Source organism: Scyliorhinus canicula, chromosome 1, assembly GCF_902713615.1.
Source record: "Scyliorhinus canicula chromosome 1, sScyCan1.1, whole genome shotgun sequence".
NCBI lineage: Eukaryota > Metazoa > Chordata > Chondrichthyes > Carcharhiniformes > Scyliorhinidae > Scyliorhinus > Scyliorhinus canicula.
Genome location: NC_052146.1, coordinates 309,779,046 through 309,803,436, shown reverse-complemented (window position 1 = coordinate 309,803,436; position 24,391 = coordinate 309,779,046). Strand labels below are relative to the sequence as shown.

Here is a 24,391-nt window from a genome sequence, read left to right as displayed (position 1 = left end):
CTCATGCTTTCGCTCCTATCTAGAATCATCTTTGCAATCCTTTCCTCTACATCTCTGGAACTTTTCGAAGGCCTGTAGAAAACCCCTAACAGGGTGACCTCTCCTTTCCTGTTTCTAACCTCAGCCCATACTACCTCAGTAGACGAGTCCTCATCAAACTTCCTTTCTGCCACCGTAATACTGTCCTTGACTAACAATGCCACCCCTCCCCTCTCTTACCACCTTCCCTGAGCTTCCTGAAATATCTAAACCCCGGCACCTGCAACAACCATTCCTGTCCCTGCTCTATCCATGTCTCCGAAATGGCCACAACATCGAAGTCCCAGGTACTAACCCATGCTGCAAGTTCACCCATCTTATTCCGGATGCTCCTGGCATTGAAGTAGACACACTTTAAACCACCTTCCTGCCTGCAGTACACTCCTGCAGCTTTGAAACCTTACTCATGACCTCACTATTCTCAACCTCCTGTATACTGGAGCTACAATTCAGGTTCCCAATCCCCTGCTGAACTAGTTTAAACCCTTCCAAAGAGCACTGGCAAATCTCCCCCCCCCCCCCCCCCCCCCCCCAGGATATTGGTACCCCTTTGGTCCAGGTGTAGACCATCCCGTTTGTAGAGGTCCCTCCTTCCTCAGAATGAGCCCAATTATCCAGGAATCTCAAATCCTCCCTCCTGCACCATCCCTGTAGCCACGTGTTCAACTGCTCTCTCTCCCTATTCCTCATCTCGCTAGCACATGTCAGGGGTAACAACCCAGAGATAATAACTCTGTTTGTTCTAGATCTACGTTTCCACCCCATCTCCCTGAATTCCTGCCTTACCACCCTATCCCTTTTCCTAACTATGTCATTGGTGGCGATGTGGACCACGACTTGGGGCTGTTCCCCCTCCCCCTGAAGGATCCCGAAAACACGAACCAGACATCGCGGACCCTGGCACCTGGGAGGCAACACACCAACCGCGAGTCGCTCTCGTTCCCACAGAACCTCCTATCCCTCCCCCTAACTATGGAGTCTCCAATGACTAATGCTCTACTCCTCTCCCCCCTTCCCTTCTGAGCAACAGGGACAGAATCTGTGCCACAGACCTGTGCCCCATTGCTAACCCCTGGTAAGTCCCCCCCCCCCCCAACAGTATCCAAAGCGGTATCCCAACCAATGCTTTCCCTTGGGTTCCACCCACAAGGATCCACCTCCAGGATTTCCATCTCCTTCTGATGTTCCTCTCTCCTGGATGACCATGTGGATTCAGGCTTTGCCTTCCACACACACTCTCAGGTACTCAGCTGTACTAACAGAACACCACTGCTCCACAGGCAATAGTCAGGAGTTACAGCCCTTCAGTTGTGTCCTTGGACCCCGGGGCTTCTCACAGACCCATTTGCTCTAAGGCTGCTTCTCACTTTAAACCTGGAGCTTTCCTCGGCTCCTCACTCTTAACTTCACTGAACAGGATCTGGTCCAGATTCCTTTTTTAATTGCTGAACTTAAAACTCTTCCTTTAGGGTTGGCTTCCTGCAGTTCCCTCTCCCAATAGACTGGTGATAATTTGGGATCTCCCATTTGACATGGATCAATATCCGAGACCGTGTGGGGTATTTGGGACAGATCAAAGGCAGCCAGGTTTACCCTGCACCAACGCCTGTTCCAATTGGCCAAGGAGGTCTTGATGTTGCACCAAAGCCACAATCAACAGTGTCAAATTCTGAACCAATGGGGTGTTTGCAGGATGTGTGTCATTGCTGCCCAGTAATGTGGTTATAATAAGCTGAGACCCAGCGAGCAGGCACACGGCTCACAATTCATTTGACAAATGTTTATTTGAGTATAGCTGTGGGGAAAGGGTCTGGGGAAGGGGCAGGAGAATGTTACTGAGTCAGAATGTTCATTTGCAGAGCTGGTTCAGACAGGAAGGGCCGAATGGCCTCCTTCTGGGTGGTAATAATTCTGTGATTGTGTGATTCGGTGCTGGGTGTACCGACACCACAGGGATCGCAGCGGTTCAAGTGGGCAGCTCCCCACCCCCTTCTCAGGGACAATTAGGGATGGGCAATAAATGCTGCCCTCGCCAGCGATGCCCACATCCTGTGAGAGAATCAAATAAACACGGTGGAGAGAGAACTGCAGCGACACATTTCTGCAATAAAACACTTCCTCTTGTGGTGAGCTATTAAACAGTCCGTGGACACCACCTCCAATTCTTCCAACATTTGTGTGTTTCAGCCACTTCCCCACCATTGAAATTCCTGTTTTTATAAATGTTAGTGCGATTCTGAAAATCCTTTTGTGAAGTGAATGCTGTGATCAGATTAGATGTGAGTGTCAAGGAGCAAAGTGCAGAGTGCTCCATGCCCCAGCTTCAGGCCCCGAGTTAGCAGCTCAAAGATTCAAGGCCTTCTGCAGGAGCGCAGTGGGAAAAGCAGATCCCATCAGTTTACACTCCCAGGCTGGAATTTTCCAGGCCCTTTGGCTTCAAGGTGGAAAGGCCGGCAAAAGTCTGCAGCTGGGTTCCGCTGGTGGGTCTGATGCCTTCCTGTTGCCGTGCCCCTTGACCAATGGGAGGAAAGGGGAGCAGGTGGAGTCTGCACCTTGAGCCCAATGAACCACTTAAGTGGCCAATTAAGGGCCACTTCCTGCCCTCAGGGTCATTTCTCCTGTGTGGGGAGGGCACACCATCGCCTGGGGAGACGGGCAGATCAGCCCTGGTGCTCTCCCAGCGGGGTATGTGAGGTGCCTTCCCTTTTGGGAATTCGAGCATTCTGCGGAGCGTCGTCTGGGGAATTGGCTGCCCCACAACAACAGTGTTGCCTCCTGTTGGTGACCAGCCCCCTTCTCGTTGGCGCTTGCCTTCCCAGCCCCCGCGTCCTCAGAGATTGAAGGCAGGCGCCCATCGATGTGCCCTCATCCTCCAGGCACAGGCCCAAAAATAGCCACTGCTGAGCTGCCACCCTCTGATTGGTCAGTAGCTCTTTCGGGCAGGCTGCTAACTTTAATAGAATCACAATCCTGACAACGACCACATTAAGTGGCTGCCCTCCAGTAAAATGTGGCTCCTGTGTCCCACTGCCCACCCAAACAGAATCATCCCCCAACCCTGTTTTCAACCCCAGTGACATGATCCATTATTAAAGATGAGATTGCGGAGTATTTGGAATTGCATGATAAAATAGGACTGAGTCAGCACGGCTTCGTCAAGGGGAGGTCTGGTCTGACAAATCTGTCAGAGTTCTTTGATGATGTAACAGACGAAGGAGAACCAGTGGACGTGATTTATTTTCATTCCCAGAAGATCTTTGACAAGTTGCCATATTTAACTTAATTTCACACCAATCTCTTATGTGGGACTTCGCCAAAAGCCTTCTGAAAATCCAAATAAACCACATCCACAGGCTCCCCCTTGTCATCTCTACTAGCTACATCCTCGAAACATTCTGGTCAATTTGTCAAGCAAGATTTCACTTTCGCAAATCCATGCTGACTCTGTCTGACTCTGACACAGTTTTCTAATTGCTCTGCTATAAAATCTTTGACTATGGATCCGAGAAATTTCCTCATTACTGACGTCAGGCTTCCTGGTCTATAATTCCCTGTTTTCTCCCTTTCTCCTTTTTTAAATAGGGGAGTTACATGAGCTACCCTCCAATCTGCAGGAACTGTTGGGGAGTCTATTGAATCCCGAAAGATGGTCACCAATGCATCCTGCTGATTGGCTGGCTGGAGATGCAGAAACACTTCAAACAAAAGTCAGAGAAACAATCGGAAATGACCGGCAAAAACTTCCAGAAACAACTCACACTGCAGACCAGCCAGAATAAACAATTAAAAATAAACCTAACGAATCACACAAAACAGTTTCTCCACCATTTTATTGATCAGTATTTAATAATTCCTGTGTATACAATCAAGATTTTAATATCAAACTCTCAAAAAGTATTTGTCTCAAAAATGTGAATAAATTGATCCCAAGTATTGTTATTCCTGGAATTTATTTCTTTCCTAATCCTAGTGAATCTGTGACACTGGGCCCACTGCAGGCTGTGTACTGACAGTATTCCCAATGTTCCCATAGGTGACACATTCCAATGAATGGATGATGAAGGAATGGCTGATGTAAACAATCTGGATGGTGTGTGACTGGGAGGTAACTTGGAATTGAAGATGTTGCCACAATGATGCTGCTGCTGTGTTTCTTGGTGGGAGAGAAACCAGGGGAGGGCAGTGTGGCCCAAATAACCTTCAGCGAGCTGCTGCGCTGCATCCTGTAGATCAGCCACCAGAGTGCGCTGCTGGTGGAAATGGAAACACCACCAACCCCCAGTGAACTGCTCTATCCCCAACGCTGCCCACATTCTCAAATGTTGCTGCAGGCTGTCCCACCCAGGCAAGCAGCAAGTGTTCAAGGGCACATCTAACATGCCTTTTAGATTGTGAGGAAGCTGTGAGGGGTTAGAAGGTGAACCAGTTGCCCCAGATGAATGGCTGTTAACCAGGTCTAATTGTAGACCAGTATCAGCTTCTTCATTAGCAGGGGTGGAGGGAGAGTGTGAAATCATTAGCAAATACCCTCCTTATTGACACAGATCCAGGTGATTATTGAAGCAGCGGAAGATGGCTGAGCCTAGGAGACAACTCTGATGTGCTGGGGTTGTGGTAATTGGCCCTTTGACCACATTTGAATTCCATTCTGCAAGCGCTCCTTGGCGCTATCATCAGCTGATTTCAAATTGGTCACCAACACCAGTCCGGCTCCGAATTCTCCACTGATCTCTGGGCCACTCGCCACAGCAACGTGTCCCATTCAAACCCCTTCCCAGGGATCCAGGAGGAGGCAGAGCACAGGTTTCTCTCCATCACCGGGGCCTCTAGGATTGAGCCCAGACTAATCCACACCTCAACAATCTCTCCACAATCCACACTGACACCCAGTGGAAAGGATTAGTCACTGACCAATATTTCACAATTATTAGTCCTTAATACTGCAAAGCAAAACCAACAGTTACAAATATTTCCCTCAATGAAAGGAAATGATAAATGCAATGTGCTTTTATGACAGAAATGGTTGTAGCAATATTCACAAAGCAAATAATGTCTTCTTAGGCAAATTACAGACTTCATTTCATGAACAATGTTCTCAGCCCAGTGTCACATTTGGGCAATTTCAGTCTCTCCAGTAATATCAGGGTGTGTGTGTCCAGTAATATCAGGGTCTGTGTGTCCAGTAATATCAGGGTGTGTGTGTCCAGTAATATCAGGGTCTGTGTGTCCAGTAATATCAGGGTGTGTGTGTCCAGTAATATCAGGGTCTGTGTGCCCAGTAATATCAGGGTGTGTGTGTCTAGTAATATCAGGGTCTGTGTGTCCAGTAATATCAGGGTGTGTGTGTCCAGTAATATCAGGGTTTGTGTGTCCAGTAATATCAGGGTGTGTGTGTCCAGTAATATCAGGGTGTGTGTGTCCAGTAATATCAGGGTTTGTGTGTCCAGTAATATCAGGGGCTGAGTGTCCAGTAATATCAGGGTCTGAGTGTCCAGTAATATCAGGGCCTGAGTGTCCAGTAATATCAGGGTCTGTGTGTCCAGTAATATCAGGGTCTGTGTGTCCAGTAATATCAGGGGCTGAGTGTCCAGTAATATCAGGGTCTGAGTGTCCAGTAATATCAGGGCCTGAGTGTCCAGTAATATCAGGGTGTGTGTGCCCAGTAATATCAGGGTCTGAGTGTCCAGTAATATCAGGGCCTGAGTGTCCAGTAATATCAGGGTCTGTGTGTCCAGTAATATCAGGGTCTGTGTGTCCAGTAATATCAGGGTCTGAGTGTCCAGTAATATCAGGGTCTGTGTGTCCAGTAATATCAGGGTCTGAGTGTCCAGTAATATCAGGGCCTGAGTGTCCAGTAATATCAGGGTCTGTGTGTCCAGTAATATCAGGGCCTGAGTGTCCAGTAATATCAGGGTCTGAGTGTCCAGTAATATCAGGGTCTGAGTGTCCAGTAATATCAGGGTCTGTGTGTCCAGTAATATCAGGGTCTGTGTGTCCAGTAATATCAGGGTCTGAGTGTCCAGTAATATCAGGGTGTGTGTGTCCAGTAATATCAGGGTGTGTGTGTCCAGTAATATCAGGGTCTGTGTGTCCAGTAATATCAGGATCTGTGTGTCCAGTAATATCAGGGTCTGTGTGTCCAGTAATATCAGGGTCTGTGTGTCCAGTAATATCAGGGTCTGTGTGTCCAGTAATATCAGGGTCTGAGTGTCCAGTAATATCAGGGTGTGTGTGTCCAGTAATATCAGGGTGTGTGTGTCCAGTAATATCAGGGTCTGAGTGTCCAGTAATATCAGGGTCTGTGTGTCCAGTAATATCAGGGTCTGTGTGTCCAGTAATATCAGGGTCTGGGAGGGTCTGTGTGTCCAGTAATATCAGGGTGTGTGTGTCCAGAAATATCAGGGTCTGTGTGTCCAGTAATATCAGGGTCTGTGTGCCCAGTAATATCAGGGTGTGTGTGTCCAGTAATATCAGGGTCTGTGTGTCCAGTAATATCAGGGTCTGAGTGTCCAGTAATATCAGGGTCTGAGTGTCCAGTAATATCAGGGTCTGCGTGTCCAGTAATATCAGGGTCTGTGTGTCCAGTAATATCAGGGCCTGTGTGTCCAGTAATATCAGGATCTGTGTGTCCAGTAATATCAGGGTCTGGGAGGGTCTGTGTGCCCAGTAATATCAGGGTCTGGGAGGGTCTGTGTGTCCAGTAATATCACGGTCTCTGTGTCCAGTAATATCAGGGTTTGTGTGTCCAGTAATATCAGGGTCTGGGAGGGTCTGTGTGCCCAGTAATATCAGGGTCTGGGATTTACAATCTCGCTCTGATATTGTTGAGAGATTGAAGCCGTTGAAATGTGCAGGAAAGGCAGAGATGATTGTGATTGGGTAAGGTTTTGGTCACTGCTGCTTGTCCCACTGGTTAATTGTTGCTGGTTTTGAGGTTTAAGAACGTTGAACAACAGCATACTCCGCCGTGCTTTCAGTCAGTGATACTGCCGGCTGCCTGGTACCTGGGCAATGGAATCGAAGCCCAGCATATTTGCATTCCCCTTCACCTGACTGTAATCCAATAGAAATATTGATCAGTATTTATTTCCACACAGAATGGAAGAATGTCTGTCAACAGATCGAACGGTATTATTATTAATAACTGAATGATTTCTTCTTCTTTGCCTTTCTCTCTGGAAGGTACTGACAGGCTGCTGGGATGTGTTTTGTATTGACTCTGGTCGCTCTGCTACAGCTGTGAATCTGTGCAGAGCAAGATCCCACAAATAACAATGTGACAATGACCAATCAGCTTTGGTAACGTTTTTTCGGGATAAATATCACACAGGACATTAAAGGATGATTCCTCTGCCCATCTTCCAAATAGTCCCGGGGAATATTTTACATTTCATGTCCTTATACCTTAGGGACTGCAGCGGTTCAAGAAGGCAGCTTCCCACCACCTCCTCAATGATAGAATCCCGCTGCCAGCGAACAGCGCGCGGCTGAGGAACACACGTCTGGGGGGCCCGAGAATCCAGTCCCCAGTGTTAGAATGTAAGTTATTGTTTTCAATGGCATGATCTGTCCAAACACCAATCACGCGGAAGAGAATCACATTTTTCGCTTCTCTACAGAGTTTAGGCCCCACGGTGACTTTCTCACGGACGCAGAGGGGCTCAAAATCACCCCTCAACAAATCACCCCTCAACAAATCACCCCTCAACAAATCACCCCTCAACAAATCACCCCTCAACAAATCGCCCCTCAACAAATCACCCCTCAACAAATCAGCCCTCAACAAATCAGCCCTCAACAAATCACCCCTCAACAAATCACCCCTCAACAAATCACCCCTCAAAAAATCACCCCTCAAGTTTCAGGTTGGAAACCCACACAAACTCTGTCCCCAACTTTAACCTGGTCACATAGAAGGTGCTAGAAACTTTTCAAAAAATGTCTGAGAATAAAATAAGCAGTGATTCTGCAAGTCAGTGTGTGTGAGAAATGGCGACAGAATGAAGGAGAGAGAGTGGTCTCCCAAGTGAGGGAGAGGACAGCGATGCGAGAGTGGGTCTATGAGGGTGTCTGTGTATGTATGAGGGTGTGTGTGTGTGAGAGGGTGTGTGTCTGTCTGTGTATGAGGGTGTTTGTGTGTGAGAGGGTGTGTGAGAAGATGCATCTGGGGGTGTGTGTGGGTGTGTGTGTGAGAGGGTGTGAGAGTGTGAATGTGTATCTGTGAGTGTGTGAGAGAGAGTGTGAGAGTGTGTGTGAGTGTGAGTGTGCCAATATATGAGTGTGTGTGATGGAGTGGGAAGCGGTGAAACTTCCTCCCAAGGATTAAACTCACCTTCTGAGTTACTGTTAACTCCAGATTTCTGCAGTTTATTAGTAAATTGGTTCACAGAACTCAATAGATTTGAAAAATACGCCATCACCAACTAATTGAAAACACGTTGTGCAGGCAGACAGGTGGAGCGGGGAAATCAGAGCAGGTTGTCTATCACTCTCCTGTCTGTAACAGGATTGATTTGTAAACTTACAGTAACATTCAAACTCCTCCTCTTTCATTGATGTGCTTCCTATTTTGGGAAATGGCAGCAAATCTAAAATGCAGCAAAGAACAACAGCTAAGCCCCATTTCCATTTCCTTACCAAAGGAGCAGGAGGGGCTTCTTGAACCTCTTGATTGCTGCTCCGTGTTTTATCTGAAAGAAAACAAAAAGATGGTTCTTCAGAACAGATCCATGTAAAGGTCGAGCTCAGGAAACTGGGAATGATAACAAATGAAAATTCCGGAGTGACTTGGGCAGTTTTCCCGGGAGACATGAGGCCTCCTCTCCATTATAAAGCTCATCAGAGAAATCTGAAACTCACAGAACAGGAGGAGGCCATTCAGCCCATTGAATCTGTGCTGATTCTGTAAAGGGCCATTGTGCCTAATCCCACATTCCTGCTTTTTATCCGGAATCTTGTAAATTCCTGAGACATACACAGAAACGTGGAAAATAGAATCAGGAGGAGGCCATTCGGCCCTCGAGCCTGCTTCCCCATTCATTATGATCATGGCTGATCAGCAAGTTCAATACCCTGATCCCGCCTTACCCCATATCCCCCGATCCCTTTAGCCCCAAGAGCAAAATCTAATTCCTTCTTGAAATTACACAACGTTTTGGCCTCAACTACTTTCTGTGGGAGTGAATTCCACAGATTCCCCACTCTCTGGGTGAAGAAATTTATCTTCACCTCAGTCCTCAAAGCTTTACCCCTTATCCTCAAACTATGACCCCAAGTTCTGGACTCCCCCACCATCGGGAACATTCTTTCTGAATCTACCCTGTCTAATCCTGTTAGAATTTTAGAAGTTTCTATGAGATCCCCTCTCACTCTTCTAAACTCCAGTGAATATCATCCTAACCCACTTAGTCTCTCCTCATAGGACAGTCCCACCATCCCAGGATTCAGCCTGGTAAACCTTCGCTGCTCTCCCTCCATAGCAAGTACCTGCCCAACTCTCTTTGAAGATGATTTCTGGAATCAGCTTCCACCACATTTTCCGGGCGAACTTTTCAGATCCCGACAATTCTCTGAGTGCAAAAACATTTCTCCCCGTCTCCCCTCTCGATCTTTCCCCAGCGATTTTCAAACTCTGATCTCTAGTTGTTAACACACTCGCCAGAGCAAATAGTTTTTCTCTCTCAATTCAATCAAAAACTCTCATCTCAAACTAATCGGTCAACTCTTAACCACCTCCAATCCCAGGAATCCCTCTGAGAACTGACAATGTGATCACTCTACAAGGATATTCCAGATGCTGGTGAAATATCGAAGGTCGTTCCGTGGACTTTCTATGTCTGAAAATTTATCATTTTGGGGTCACTCACTGTAACAGCACAGGAACAGGCCCTTCGGCCCTCCAAGCCTGCACCGATCCAGATCCTCTATCTAAAACTGTCACCAATTTCTAAGGATCTGTATCCCTCTGCTCCCTGCCCAGTCATGTGTCTGTCGAGATACATCTTAAATGTCGCTCTCGTGCCCTCCTCTACCACCTCCGCCGGCAATGCGTTCCAGGCACCCACCACCCTCTGCGTAAAGAACTTTCCACGCATATCTCCCTTAAACTTTTCCCCTCTCACCTTGAACTCATGACCCCTAGTAAATGAGTCCCCCACTCTGGGAAAAAGCTTCTTGCTATCCACCCTGTCTATACCTCTCATGATTTTGTAGACCTCAATGAGGTCCCACCTCAACATCCGTCTTTCTGATGAAAATAATCCTAATCTACTCAACCTCTCTTCACAGCTAGCACCCTCCATACCAGGCAACATCCTGGTGAACCTGCTCTGCACCTTCTCCAAAGCATCCACGTCCTTTTGGTAATGTGGCGATCAGAACTGTACGCAGTATTCCAAATGTGACCGAACCAAAGTCTATCCAACTGTAACATGACCTGCCGACTCTTGAACTCAAGACCCCTTCCGTTGAAGGAAAGCATGCCGTATGCCTTCTTGACCACTCTATCAACCTGCGCAGCCACCTTCAGGGTATAATGGACCTGAACTCCCAGATCTCTGTACATCAATTTTCCCCAGGGCTTTTCCATTTACTGTATAGTTCACTCTTGAATTGGATCTTCCAAAATGCATCACCTCGCATCTGCCCGGATTGAACTCCATCTGCCATTTCTCCGCCCAACTCTCCAATCTATCTATATTCTGCTGTATTCTCTGACAGTCCCCTTCACTATAGACATAGAACAGTACAGCACAGACGAGGCCCTTCGGCCCTCGATGTTGTGCCGAGCAATGATCACCCTACTCAAACCGATGTATCCACCATATACCCGTAACCCAACAACCCCCCCCCTTAACCTTACTTTTTAGGACACTAAGGGCAATTTAGCATGGCCAATCCACCTAACCCGCACATCTTTGGACTGTGGGAGGAAACCGGAGCACCCGGAGGAAACCCACGCACACACGGGGAGGACATGCAGACTCCGCACAGACAGTGACCCAGCCGGGAATCGAACCTGGGGCCCTGGAGCTGTGAAGCATTTATACTAACCACCATGCTACCGTGCTGCCCAATCTGCTACTCCATCTCCACCATGCTACCGTGCTGCACTATCTGCTACTCCACCTATCTTAGTGTCATCTGCAAACTCGCTAATCAGACCACCTATACCTTCGTCCAGATCATTTATGTATATCACAAACAACAGGGGTACCAGCACGGATCCCTGTGGAACACCACTAGTCACAGTTCTCCATTTTGAGAAACTCCCTTCCACTACTACTCTCTGTCTCCTGTTGCCCAGCCAGTTATTTATCCATCTAGCTAGTACACCCTGGACCCCAGGAGACTTCACTTTCTCCATCAACCTACCATGGGGAACCTTATCAAATGCCTAACTGAAGTCCATGTATATGACATCTACAGCCCTTCCCTCATCATTCAACTTTGTTACTTCCACAAAGAATTCTATTAAGTTGGTAAACATGACCTTCCCTGCACATTGACAATAACATTGCCACCCTGAGGGTATGTCTCACACTCTGCAGCTACAGGGCTGGGGACAGCCTCCTACCATCTTCATTCTGTCCCATGTAGCTTTACAGCATTTAACGGTAAACTTTGCAAATCAGACAAATGAATTGGTCAAATTATTAGCATGTTAATTCCATCCCAAAACTAACAGCATCAAAGGGGTATCTGGGATCGAGCGTAATTCCCGGTGAACGTGGCAACAATGGTTGAATTAGTTTACTCACCGTCCACTGTTGCATACACAGGGTTCTGGTCTTCATCAGGGATCCTAAAGAAATGCCACACATTAGCTTCATTGCAGCATTACCGCAGAACAACAGGTCACACTCTTGCTGGAGACGGAGTTTAGATTTCCCAACATGGACCTTTGATTCCAGTTTTTAAGGACGATGACACGGATGAGCCAGATATCCGGAATCATTCACTAAATAAGCAGAATTTGCTCTCAGATGAAGAAAGGAATCCAAACTCTCTTCATAGGAGATTCACCAGGATGTTGCCTGGGATGGAACATTTAAGTTATGTTCTATGAAACATAACTTAAACGTTCCATCCCAGGCAACATCCTGGTGAATCTCCTCTGCACCCCCTCCAGTGCAATCACATCCTTCCTATGATGTGGTGACCAGAACTGGACACAGTACTCCAGCTGTGGCCTCACCAAAGTTCTACATAACTCCAACATGACCTCCCTGCTTTTGTAATCGATGCCCCGATTGATAAAGGCAAGTGTCCCATCTGCCGTTTTCACCACCCCATTAACCTCCCAACTCAATAAACACAAAGCATGTCACACTTTGGGAAAGAGCTGGAAACAGTGCGGATTTCTCCTGGGAAATCTGATCCATCTAATTTCTATCAAAGCAATGCAAACTGTGCAGATGTCCACGGTCACACCACCTAAACCAGACTGGTCAGGATTCCCCTGGGCTCCCAGTGAATCCACAATGAATACTTGGATTTTCCGCTATCTGGGCCATGCACTCACTGCTGTCTCGTTACAACCTGGAAATTTCAACACCCATTTTGCCCAATATTCTCCGGAATATTTGAATGTTTTGAATGTTAGTTAAGAAACACCGAGGCTGTCTGTCCTTCACTGACAGTGAAAGTTATATCAGTTTTGGAAGACATGCTAGAGAGCTCTCCACTCCAAGCTGATTAAGCTGTCAGGCTTTAGTGAGGAAACAGGACAGATTCACTGGGATTGGATCTGGTGTCAGGAAAACAAATACAAAGAAAGACGGGAGACATTTTTTATCATCAGCATAACCCAGATTGCAGAGCAATATGATCAAAGGTCTTCAAAATTCTTTAAACTTGGGATAGAAGAGATGGAAGCAGACTTTTGCAGGGAGGGTGAAGATTGAGGAGCTCTGAACACAAGCTTATGGAAGAGACTTAGAAGAGGGCAGGGAAATATCTTGACACAGAGTCGGGAGGATGTGGGATTCACCCAGACTAGTGGGTGAGGCAGAAATAATGTCAACATTTGAGATTAGATTGGAGAGGGAGGTGATGAAAAAGAACGCTGAAGAGATATGGGAACATGGTGTGAATATGATGAGAACTATTTCCTTGTGAGGAGAGTAAAGGCCGACATGGGCTGTTTAGACAGAGAGCATGAACACTAGTTTGTTCTAACCACCATGAGGGACTGTGCAGCCAGCGAGACACGGGCACTGAACCAGCACGCAGGGCGAGGGTGGCAATTATCCAGCACTAATGTCCGAAGGGCGAGGTTTAGAGCTTCAACTGTTAAAACCATCCTGGCTCTCAGCAGCAGCAGTTAGGTGCCTGTTGGTCAATACTGGGGTGGTTGTGATGCCAGGACAGTTGGAGATGACTGGCACCAGTCAGGCACTGGCACATGTGTTGGTCTCAACAGTACCAGCTCACACCACTTGAACGCTTGGCTGCAAGGGGAATGTGTCTGCTCAATAAAAGCAGCAAGTTATAAAATAATGACCCTGTGCAGTAACAGTATCAAACACAAGATGAGTCATATTTACCTTTGTGTGGAGTTCTTTGCAGAGTGCAACCTCTTTTTTACAAGATAACATGTGAGCAGAGCAAAGCAGAACAAGACAACAAAGGCCAGAATTATCCCCGTGCTTAAAACAATCACATCTGAAGTCCTGGGATTCTTGTTGGATGATTGTTCTGTAAAATATCAGAATGTTAGACACACGGCAGCTTCAGTATATTCAGCTTCAGATATTAGTTCAGCCTCAATCAGAATATTACATCCAATTCTGGGTATCGCACTTTAGGAAGGATGTGATGGTATCGGAGAGAGTGCAGCAAAGATTCAAGACAATGGATCCAGGGATGAGGAACTTCAGTTCTGGGGATATATTGGAGAAGTTGGACCATTCTCCTTGGAGAGAAGAAGGATCAGAGGAGATTTGATAGAGATGTTCAAAATCACTGGAGTTCTGACCAGAGCAGACAGGGAGAAACTGTTCCCCTTTCTGAAAAGATTGAGACAGCGGGCAAAAAAATAATTTGCAAAAAAGGCAAATGTGAAATGAAGAAAAAAACTTCTTCCACAGAGTGAGTGGTTAGGGTCTGGAATGTACTGTCTGAGAGCGTGGTGGAGACAGATTCACACAGCGAGTGGTTAGGATCTGGAATGTACTATCTGAGAGTGTGGTGGAGGTAAATTAACACAGCGAGTAGTTAGAATCTAGAATGTTCTGTCTGCGAGTGTTATGGAGACATTTTTACACAGGGAGTGTTTACGATCTGGAATGTACTGTCTGTGAGTGTGGTGGAGACAGATTCACACAGCGAGTGGTTAGGATCTGGAATGTTCTGTCTGAGAGTGTGGTCGAGGCAGATTCACACAGCGAGTGGTTAGGATCCGGAATGTACTGTCTGAGAGTGTGGTGGAGCAGATTCACACAGCGAGTGGTTAGGATCTGGAATGTTCTGTCTGAGAGTGTGGTGGAGACAGATTCACACAGCGAGTGGTGAGGGACAGACAGAGTCAGGTATAGAGATGGTGCCAAGGAGTGTAGACCAAGTTGGAGGGAAGTACCAGGGGGCAGTCTGTTCACCCCCCATGGTGGGGACTTCAAACCTTTTCAAACCCCAAAGCCACCTCCTTATAAACCAAACCCTCAGAGACTGGCTCAGTTAGAGACTGAGGGACAATGCATGTTGGCCATGTTACAGAAACACGGAAAACTGTTGTGGTCCCCGGAATGCCAAAGAGAGTCTGAGCTGAGAAGTCTCCGGCTGTGTTGGAGGACGAATCAGTGTTGGCCAACCCAGATTTTTCCAAACTGCAGAGCTGAGCAGAATCCTTTTGAATCTCTGTCCCAGAAGAGGGCAATTCTCTCTCAAATCTCAGTTTGAATTCCCTTCAGGTACACAGAGCAGTTAGTGAGTACTCAAAACCTGAATACAGAGCTGGGGAGGGGGGATCATTCCAGATCCCTCTTCTATTAAAGGTAGCAGATCAGTCAAAGGCCTCACGAAAATGCTGCTCTAATATTCTGTGTAACTGAGACAAGTTGTTGGTGAGTCTGCTGAAGCTGACCACATATCAGAAACTCAGCTGGTTTGAAGTTCTCCTTCCAGATGGAATCCCACAACCTGAGAATCCAGCCTGAATGGCCCAGCTTGAAGATCTAACCCAACTGATGGTTCAACATCTCGCATTCTGAAGTGATCACTGCCGACAAAGACCTCAACCTCAGCAGCAAAGATCCTCAAATATCTCACACCCAGTTTAATCCCCATCATTTCAATCCTTTCCCTTCCCCCCTGTGTGTCTGTCTTGTGTGCATGTGGGTGGTGGGTGGGACGGTGTTTGGAGAATAGTTAGACTAGTAGTGCCGTGTTACATTATTTCCATTATATGTTCATCTTTACTCTTTTTATAAATAAACAGTTCTAATGATTTACATTCAAAACTGGTGCCTGTAACTGATTGGAGAGGTCAACGATCAAAGATATCAGGAAAGTACACAAGTTCCTGGTTAATTGACTTATGTTGGGACTCCGGGGTCTGTGGGGCTGGAACTGACCGTGCGCTGGCCCAGGGTGTCGTAACAAAATGTATCGCCGTTACTACACTGTCGCTGGGTCACAATCCTGGAACTCCCTCCCTAACAGCAGTACCTACACCACATGGAGTGCAGCAGCTCACCACCACCTTCTCCAGGGCAGTTAGGGATGGCACCTTGCCAATAAAGTATGAATATAAAACCAACCAGCTCGAGGCACCGCATTGGCAATAACCTGAGTAAACAAAGGAGTCAAAGAATTTATATTCTGGAAGATAAGTTCAAGAAGTTTCCATCTGTGAGCAAAACCACATGAGAATCATGGAAATTGTACTTACTGGTTACATTCAGCTGTGATCCATTCCCACTGATATCTCCCCACACGGAGCAGTAATAGACGGCAGTGTCACTGGGCTGCACGTTGCTGATTGTCAGGATGAAGGTTTTATTGGCCGTGTCTCGGGAAGGATGGAAACGCTCAGTGAAACCCGGACTCCATTGTGTGTTATTCTTTATATCATGTGTTAAAACCCTTTCCATATCTTTCCCTGGCAGCTCCCGGTTCCAGTGAACATCGGTGTGTGTCACTGCGGCGTTCCGCATGGTGCACTGTAACCGTGCAGTCTGACCCTCTGTGACACATTCCAGACTCGGGGACTGGATAAGGACTGGAGCATTCGCACCTTTCAGAGAAAAATATCAACAAGTTAAACACCAGTCTGAAGGTTCCAAAGTGTTTAAAGAGAATGTTCTGTTTGAAAAGGAGAGAACCAGATTCTAAGATTGAACCGAAGAGCTGATTCATTTGAATAAAGCAAAATATATTTGTGTGAGTCAATAAAAAATCAGTCGCTTTATTGTTTAGGATTGAATCTTGTGAAAAGTGACTCATTGTTGAAGTTTTTCAATTTGTACACACCAAGATAAACACACACAGGCTGGTTTAGCACTCTGGGCTTAATAGCTGGCTTTGAAAGCAGACCAGGGCAGGCCAGCAACAATTCCTGTACCAGCCTCCCCGAACAGGTGCCAGAATGTGGCGAGAAGGGGCTTTCACAGTAACTTCATTGAAGCCTACTTGTGACAATAAGCGCTTTTCATTTTCATTTCATTTCAGGAATATTTAAATTCAAAGAATTACAATTTATTTTAAAGGGGAAAATGGGGCTAATGGGTTGCACTGCAGCGCAGTGGTTGGCACTGTTGCTTCACTGATCTCGGGTCCCAGTTTCGATTCCCGGCGTGAGTCACTGTCAGTGCGGAGTCTGCATGTTTCTCATCGTGTCTGCGTGGATTTCCTCCGGGTCCTCTGGTTTCCTCCCACAATTCCCGAAATAAGTGGGGCGGGATTCTGCGGGAATCAGCGGGACGGGAATCAACCCTGACGGGAAGGAGTGGCGGGAACCACTCCGGCGTCGAGCCGCCCCAAAGGTGCGGAATCCTCTGCACCTTGTTGCACGTTTTACTTTGGGTGTAAAACGCGTTTATTGGAGTGTATTAACACGCCTCCGTAAGGTCGTGTGCTTAACACTACTAGGCTCTGTATGTGTATTCTTCTAGCTCGGAGTCGCCAGGTGCCGTATCTAGACACCGTCACAAGTATTTCAAGGTCAGGTTCAAAGTAATAAAGACGATACACCGATTAGTGAGTTCTAAACGAATTGTATTTATTATGACAAATAATAAATACCCATGCACACACTACGAGACTAAGCTATGACTAAACTAAACGATCAGTATACTTAACTAAGTGGGAACCGGCAAGGTCAGGGAGCAAGGCCTTCCTTCTGATCTTGGGGCTGCACCTTCAGAGGGTATGCTGGTCGTCAGGGTCTATCGGTAGCTGGTTCGCGTAGCGAGCGTCGTGTATTACTCACGGTTCAGCGGCTGGTGCTCAACGGCTGGAGTCAGGAGTCAAGTTCAGGATCACAGGTAGCCGGAGCACAAAACAGACCGGACAACACGAGGTCCCTGTCTTTTATAGGGATCCCAATGTCCGTGCCTTTTTGGGGCGGGCTTTAACCTTTGGTTATCTATTGGATCAATTCCTCATCGATACTGTTTGAATTCCCCAATGCGAGGGGGTCTCCGTGATGGGGGCGGCGTTTCTTATGCCCTTTTGTTTGGAGGTTTCTGGTGCCTCGATGTCTGGGCCTTGGTTCAAATGTGTCCATTCAGAGTCAAATGTTTCTATTGTGTGGGTGTTCAGGTCTGATTGCCTCATTAGTATGCAAAGCGTTTTGCCATTTGCACCTAACTAAGGTCTTCTCACCTGAGCCCAAACTGGTTTCTGCTACTTGCAGAATGCAAAATGCTCTCTTTGCAGACTGCTGTTTTGGCTAAACTGCCTTTTTCCCTGCAGTCTTAGCGCTTGGCTTACTTTGCAGCTCAGCGTCCATTTTAGGTGGCTACATTCCCTCCTTGTGATCCTCACAATTGAAAATTGTGAAGGATCACCCATGCAGGTCGTGCTGAGTGCTTCTGGGTGCCTTCTCTGTGTGTTCCCTGTGTTCCCTGACCTCTTGCCAGTTCCTGGGCTACTCTATCCTAAACTATGGGAAGAAGAAAAAAAAATTTAACTAACATTCTACTTGGCCCTATGTCAAAGGGACATGCATTACAAAAACCGGGAACCTCTACCTATCACACTATCCTTATCCTTAACTTAAACATTTATCACACTCTAAAAAACCTTAACCATTCACACCACAACATCACACTTCCTAACTCGGCAGTCGAGTGTAGGACAATATAATACATGGTAGAATTTTATTTACAGAGTGCTTTAATCAGTGAGGGGCTGGGGGGATTGGTGAAACCCGAAGATAGGGGATTGTACCCCATAGATGGTTGAGGGGCAGGAGCGGGAGGCTCTCCTCTTCCACTTCCTCAACCTGAGGGTTTGGATGATGATACAGATGATCGCAATCACTAGCAGTGATTCGATCACGTATGACATGGAGTACCATGTCATAAACTTCGTGCACCAGGTCTGAACCTCGCTGATCAGAGCTGAGCACGGGGGACTTGCTGTGAGGGAAACATTAACGGCGGGGGTTGTGGGGGAAACATGGCTGGTTTGTACACAAACAAATATAACATTCAATAGTAATAGGTGAGCTTCCATCATCTTCAACTTGTTCTTCCTTCTTTCTTCCTCCTGTATGGACAATCCTTGCTTCGATCCCTGTCTCGTCCTTCGAAAGCTATGGGATCAAGCACAGTATCTGTCAATACACAGTTTAAGATCTTTACCTGTTAGTGCATCTGTCTTTTAAATTCCAATTGACCCTTTAAAAATGACTGGCCAAGTCACACCCTGTGACTCCCCTCATTTTTTTTTTTTCAAAAGCGAATTTGAAGACCAGAATACACCTAACAATCCTTCTCCTGCGAGCCGTCTCGCAGGCTTTGCTAGTTTACCATCCGAATGTTCCCGGATGTAAATAGCATGTGGGATGGCGGCCAAAGGGCTACCTAACTAAAATGAAAACAAATTTTGAAAGAAACGTTCGAATGAGTTGCGTATGGGCCGCGACGGGTACGAGTTGGATGGGATCCCCGGGTAGGGCGTGCTGTGCCATACCCGAGCTTGGCTGACCAAGGTTGGTTCTCAGACAGGGCGGGTCCTCAGTGCCGTTTGTCCACTGCCTGAGTAACCTGGATTAAACGGGTAAGAATGTGGTTACCGTGACTTGCAGCCTCTATTCGCCGAATAGAGGGGCACCTAACAAAAACAAGGGAGCCAAGATGCTCCAACTGAGGACGGAACCTGAAGTTCTCACAGGTATCTGCAGATAAACTATTGTGTGTGTAAGGCGGTCACAAGCCTTACAACTTGAAAAGATCTCCAATCAAACGGGTTTGGGAACTGAAGTTCTCAAAGGTATCGGCGGACAAGCTAACGTGTGTGTGAGGTGGTCACAATCTTTTCAGCTGAAAAGAAGATGTCCATCCTCCAACTGAACCATTTACATTCCTGAAAGACAAACAAACATAAAACGATAGACAAACATACGTGCAGGTTCCATCAGAAAGGACATCGCTTCCCTCAAACGATTCCTATGTTACATCATCTGGACACCTCACTTTGACTCTGCCTCTGTGAACAGGGTCACAAAGGGGTTGCCGTATCGGGATTCAGACACCGTGTCGTCCTGCTCTCCCGGATCCCACACCCTTGTGTGGATCAGGCATGCAATCTTATAATTATGTGACCGGGGGTCACTTTCATCGTTGCGGACAAGTCTGCACGAATTGTCCCTGTGCCAGAGTGCTGTGTCAAGTGTGTTGTCGGGGTAGTCGGGGTCGGGTGGTGGTTCTGGGTTTTTAAGGTAAGTGACTTCCATGGGGTCACTGGAGTCGGGGTCGTAGTTGGTGCAGTGTGGGCTGTATGGCTGTGTGCTGTCGCTGTCCTCAGAGTCAGTGTCTGTCCTGCTGTCTCTGCTGCGGCAGCTTGTGGGCGTTTCGGGGCGTGGTCTGTCGTGGTCAGTGGGCGGAGTCGTGGGCGAGTCCATTGATGAACTGGTCTGTGAGGGGGATGGTGGAAAAGTGTCTCTAGTGGGCGGGGTGAAGTGTTCTGCTGCATCTAGCAGTACATGATGAGCATGGTTAGACTGTGTTCCATATGCTTTAAGCTGGTTAATATGAAACCACGCAGTCTTCCCGTTAGGATATTTGATTTTATACACAGAGGGGCTAATTTTATCCGCAATTGAGTAGGGGCCGGAAAATTTTGGAGCCAAAAAACTGCTGGGGTTGTAAACAGATAACATTACCTGTTGCCCAACCTGGAATTCTGTGGGGTGAACAGTCTTGTCAAAGCACGCAGTGCTTTGCTGACGTCGTTTGCCTAGTCGAACTGCGGCTGCGAGCTGTGCAGACCTCACAGTCTCAACTAGGTCTTTAACTGCTCTTTCATGGGTGAGGGCCGTTACTTCGGGGCTAGTCATGTCCAGTCCTAAAAGGAATTCTGTACCTTTCATAGGGCGTCCGGTCATGAGTTTGTGTGGTGTGTAACCTGTGGATGTGGAGACAGTGTTTCTTATGAACATGAGTGCAAATGGGAGCACTGAATCCCATGTCGAATTGTTTTCCTGTACCATTTTCCTAAGGGTTGTTTTTAGGGTCCGATTCATGCACTCCACAATCCCGCTGGACTGTGGATGATACGCAATGTGGAAATTTTGTTTTATGCCAAATATTGTCAGGACGCTCTTCATGACACGTCCTGTAAAATGAGATCCCTGGTCCGAATCAATACTACGCGGTAAACCCCATCTTGTGAAGATGTGGTGCGTCAGAATTTTAGCAGCTGTCTTAGCTGTGTTCGTACGAGAGGGAAATGCCTCTACCCACTTGGTAAAAGTGTCGATCACCACCAGAACGTATTTATAGCCATTCCTACAAGGGGGCAATGGTCCTATAAAGTCGATCTGGAGGTTCGTCCAGGGGCCGTTAACTGGTCGAGTATGCCGAAGTTGGGCTTTTTTAGAATACCTCTCCGGGTTATTCTGAGCGCAAATAAGGCAATTCTCGATATAATGTGTCACATCGGTCCTTAGATTAGGCCACCAACAGAGCTGCCTGAGGTGCCTAGTAGTTGTGTCAATTCCTTGATGCCCGTGTCCGTCATGGAACAAGGCAATCATCTGATTCCTGTCCTGCTTCGGGACCACATAAAGCTGGTCCTTAATGATCACACCCTCATGTGTGGTCAGTGCATGTTTGAATCTATCGTATTGTGGCACAAAGTTTCCTTTGAAAATCTCCCTGAGATCCTCATCCTGCTTCTGTGCCTCTACAAGATCTTTAATGTCAGTCTGTGAGACTTGGACTGCGCTCACAGGGGCGCTAGCTGGTGCACTAGCTGGGGGGGGGGTCCATAAGTGTCCTCGCCTGGAACCTGCCTTAGCCAATGCGTCGGCCTTTACATTCCCAGGGGGGGATGACCTATGGTGACTTCTTACCTTTATTATGCCGAAGGTCCTGTCCTTCGCTTTTTCTAAGATGTGCTGGAGTAAAGGGGCTGATGGAAGGGGTTTCCCGTCTGCGGAGACAAAACCTCGTGTCCTCCACAGGGGCAGAAAATCTGTGAAACTATTACAGACATATAAACTGTCTGAATATATGTCTGCTGGGCTGGGGAAAGAATCGGGGTGGTCCACTATATAAGCTATGGCCGCGAGCTCTGCTGCCTGCGCGCCTAAGTGACCTGGCAATTTGAGTGCTATTTCTTCGAGTGCGCGACCCTGCGCGTCCTCGACATAGATGCCGCATCCTGTGATACGCTCACCATTTAAAACTGTGGATGAACCGTCCACGTAAATCCTCAGGGGTCCACACGTGTCTGCGTGTGGGGTGCCTTGTGCTGGATTCCCTATCTTCCTGGGGGGTGTCTTTGCTATAAAGGGTCCTGTGTTATGTAGGGGAGCTACAATTTCACAGTCATGGGGCTGTCCGGGGTATTGAAGATTGTCTGCTAAATATGTGTGTGTGCGTGTCCGTTTTACTGTAATGCCCCGTCCTTGTAAGAGTAGTGTCCACCTAGCTGCCCTAATCTGGCTAACTGAACCGTCCTTCAGTCGACCGTCTAGGAGTAACTGTGTGGGTGTGTGTTCGGTCAGAATAGTAATGGGGTTGAGTCCGGTAATGTAAGAGAAATATTGTACTGCCCAGAAGACAGCAAGGAGGTGCCTCTCACAGGCTGAGAATCCTTGTTCAACCGGGTCTAACAGTCGTGAGGCATAAGCCACTGGTCTTAGCTGCTCGTGCCGTTCCTGAAGCAACACGGCCGAGAGGGTCAGATCGGTGCTCGCTACCTCGATTGCGAAAGGGGAAAGTGGGTCTGGGACTAGCAGCGCGGGTGCTGCGCTAAGGGCTCTTTTTAACTCCTCAACAGCCTCTGTGTGCTGCGGAAGCCATTCCCAGGGGGCTCCTTTCTTAAGGAGGTCTGAGAGTGGGGCGGCTTTTGTCGCGAATCCGTCGATGTGGTTCCGACAATAGCCAACCAGTCCTAAAAACGACCGGAGGGCTGAAACATTCTGGGGAAGGGGCAATTTGACGATCAAATCAATTCTTTTGAATTCGATCTCGCGTTTGCCGTGCGTGATGACTGTACCCAAATACATCACTTTATCTGCCAAAATCTGGGCCTTTCTCGGGTTAACTTTACATCCAATTTCAGTCAAGAGTTCCAGGAGTTCGGCCAGAAGCGAAATGTGCTCTGCCTTTGTGTCTGTCTGCAGTAGTAGGTCGTCTACATACTGTACCAGACATTCGGGGCGGGAAAATTTTTCTAAACCACTTGCCAACTGTCGGTGGAAAATGGAGGGGGAGTTGTGGAATCCTTGTGGAAGGCATGTCCACGTATACTGCTGCGATTTGAAAGTGAAGGCAAATTTGTACTGGCACGCTTTTGCCAATGGTATTGACCAGAAGCCATTACTAATGTCCAATACCGTGAAATATTTGGAGTTGAGTCCCTGCTTGAGCATGGTCTCGGGACTAGTAGCTATCGTTGGGGCTACTGCGGGGGTGACTTTGTTGAGTTCCCGATAATCGATGGTCAGACGCCATGATCCATCGGGCTTCCTCACTGGCCAAATAGGGGCATTATTGGTCGAGGCTACCGTTCTGAGCACACCTTGCTCCAATAAGCTTCCTATAACTTTCTCTATTTCCGCCTCTGCTTCCAGGGGAAATCTATACTGTTTCTGTGGTCGGGGGTCCGGTCCGGTAACGTGGATTGGTCCAGTCATTCTGCCACAGTCATGACGGTGACTGGCAAATGCTGTCCTGTGTTTGTTTAGAAGTGCCTTTATTTGTCTGTCGGTGTGGAGTGTAGTCAGGTCAAAGGAGTACTCTCCTACTGCACTAATCCTGTTAGCGTACTCTCCTACTTTGAGAGTAGCTGGTGCTCTGTCCGATCGAGCCATTCGCCAGACACACTGGTTCACTGGGTCGAACGACAGGCTATGAGCATTCATAAAATCTATCCCCAGGATGTGTTCTGCTGTCCGGGGAAGATTTACTAAAACGACTGGATGTTTTGTGGAAATGTTCCCTAGCTGGATCGCTACGGGTGCTGTGATATGTCCCTGCTGCGAGTGTCCTGTGAACCCGCTAAGTGTGATGGTGGATGTGGTCGGCCAAGTGTCTGCCTGTGCCGTGGTCGTGGAGTTTATTGTGGTGCGGGACCCTCCTGTGTCCCAAAGTAACTCTATGGGCTTCCCTTTTACTTTTGCCGTGACTACGGGTCTCCCTGACGGATCCCATAGTGTGTCACAGACCCAAGTGGGGGAGCCCGAACACCGTCAGTTCGTCTCGTCCACATTGGTGGGTCCTGACTGTATTGCTATATTGTGGATGGGTTTTGCTTTGTTGCGGTTCAGAGTGCCTGTCTGCTGGCCTCTCTGAGATCTCTGGGGTGCATTACACTCTTTGGCCCAATGCCCTAACTGTCCACAGTTATAGCATTCCTGCGACTTCTGTGGAGGGCTGCTCTTCCCTTCATTTACCCACGCGGGGTTTTGGTGCGCTCTCACTGCCTGAATATCTGCTGCAGCCTGAGCTTCCTCTGGGGATTTAACCTTACTTTTGCCCTGAAGTGATTGCTCCCAAGCGCGGGACAACCTTTTCAGGACCCATTTCTCATTGTGGGCCTCTTCTGAGGGGTCGTAACTGTGGCAAGCGCTCTGTCCTGCCTCTGTCGCGTGTGAAATCAGGGTGCGCGTCCATTTAACCATGTTTTCGCGGCTTAAATGGGCTCTGTTTAACTCGCCAAAAACTGCGTTAAAATG

The 24,391-nt window shown here is 47.6% G+C and overlaps 2 protein-coding genes across 2 annotated transcripts in view; one reads left to right on the top strand and one right to left on the bottom strand.

Moving 5' to 3' along the window:
- Positions 1–24,391, top strand: part of LOC119965474 (polymeric immunoglobulin receptor-like) — a 610,457-nt gene that overhangs the window by 391,408 nt on the left and 194,658 nt on the right. The window lies entirely within an intron of this gene.
- Positions 6,763–24,391, bottom strand: part of LOC119976739 — a 139,290-nt gene continuing 121,661 nt past the window's right edge. The window contains exons 3-7 of the mRNA XM_038817473.1: positions 15,929–16,273; positions 13,587–13,737; positions 11,799–11,842; positions 8,677–8,729; positions 6,763–7,092 (exon numbers count right to left, since the gene is read on the bottom strand). Of these exons, the coding sequence (XP_038673401.1) occupies positions 6,976–7,092; positions 8,677–8,729; positions 11,799–11,842; positions 13,587–13,737; positions 15,929–16,273 (710 nt within the window). The 3' untranslated portion in view covers positions 6,763–6,975. The remainder of the gene's footprint in view (positions 7,093–8,676; positions 8,730–11,798; positions 11,843–13,586; positions 13,738–15,928; positions 16,274–24,391) is intronic.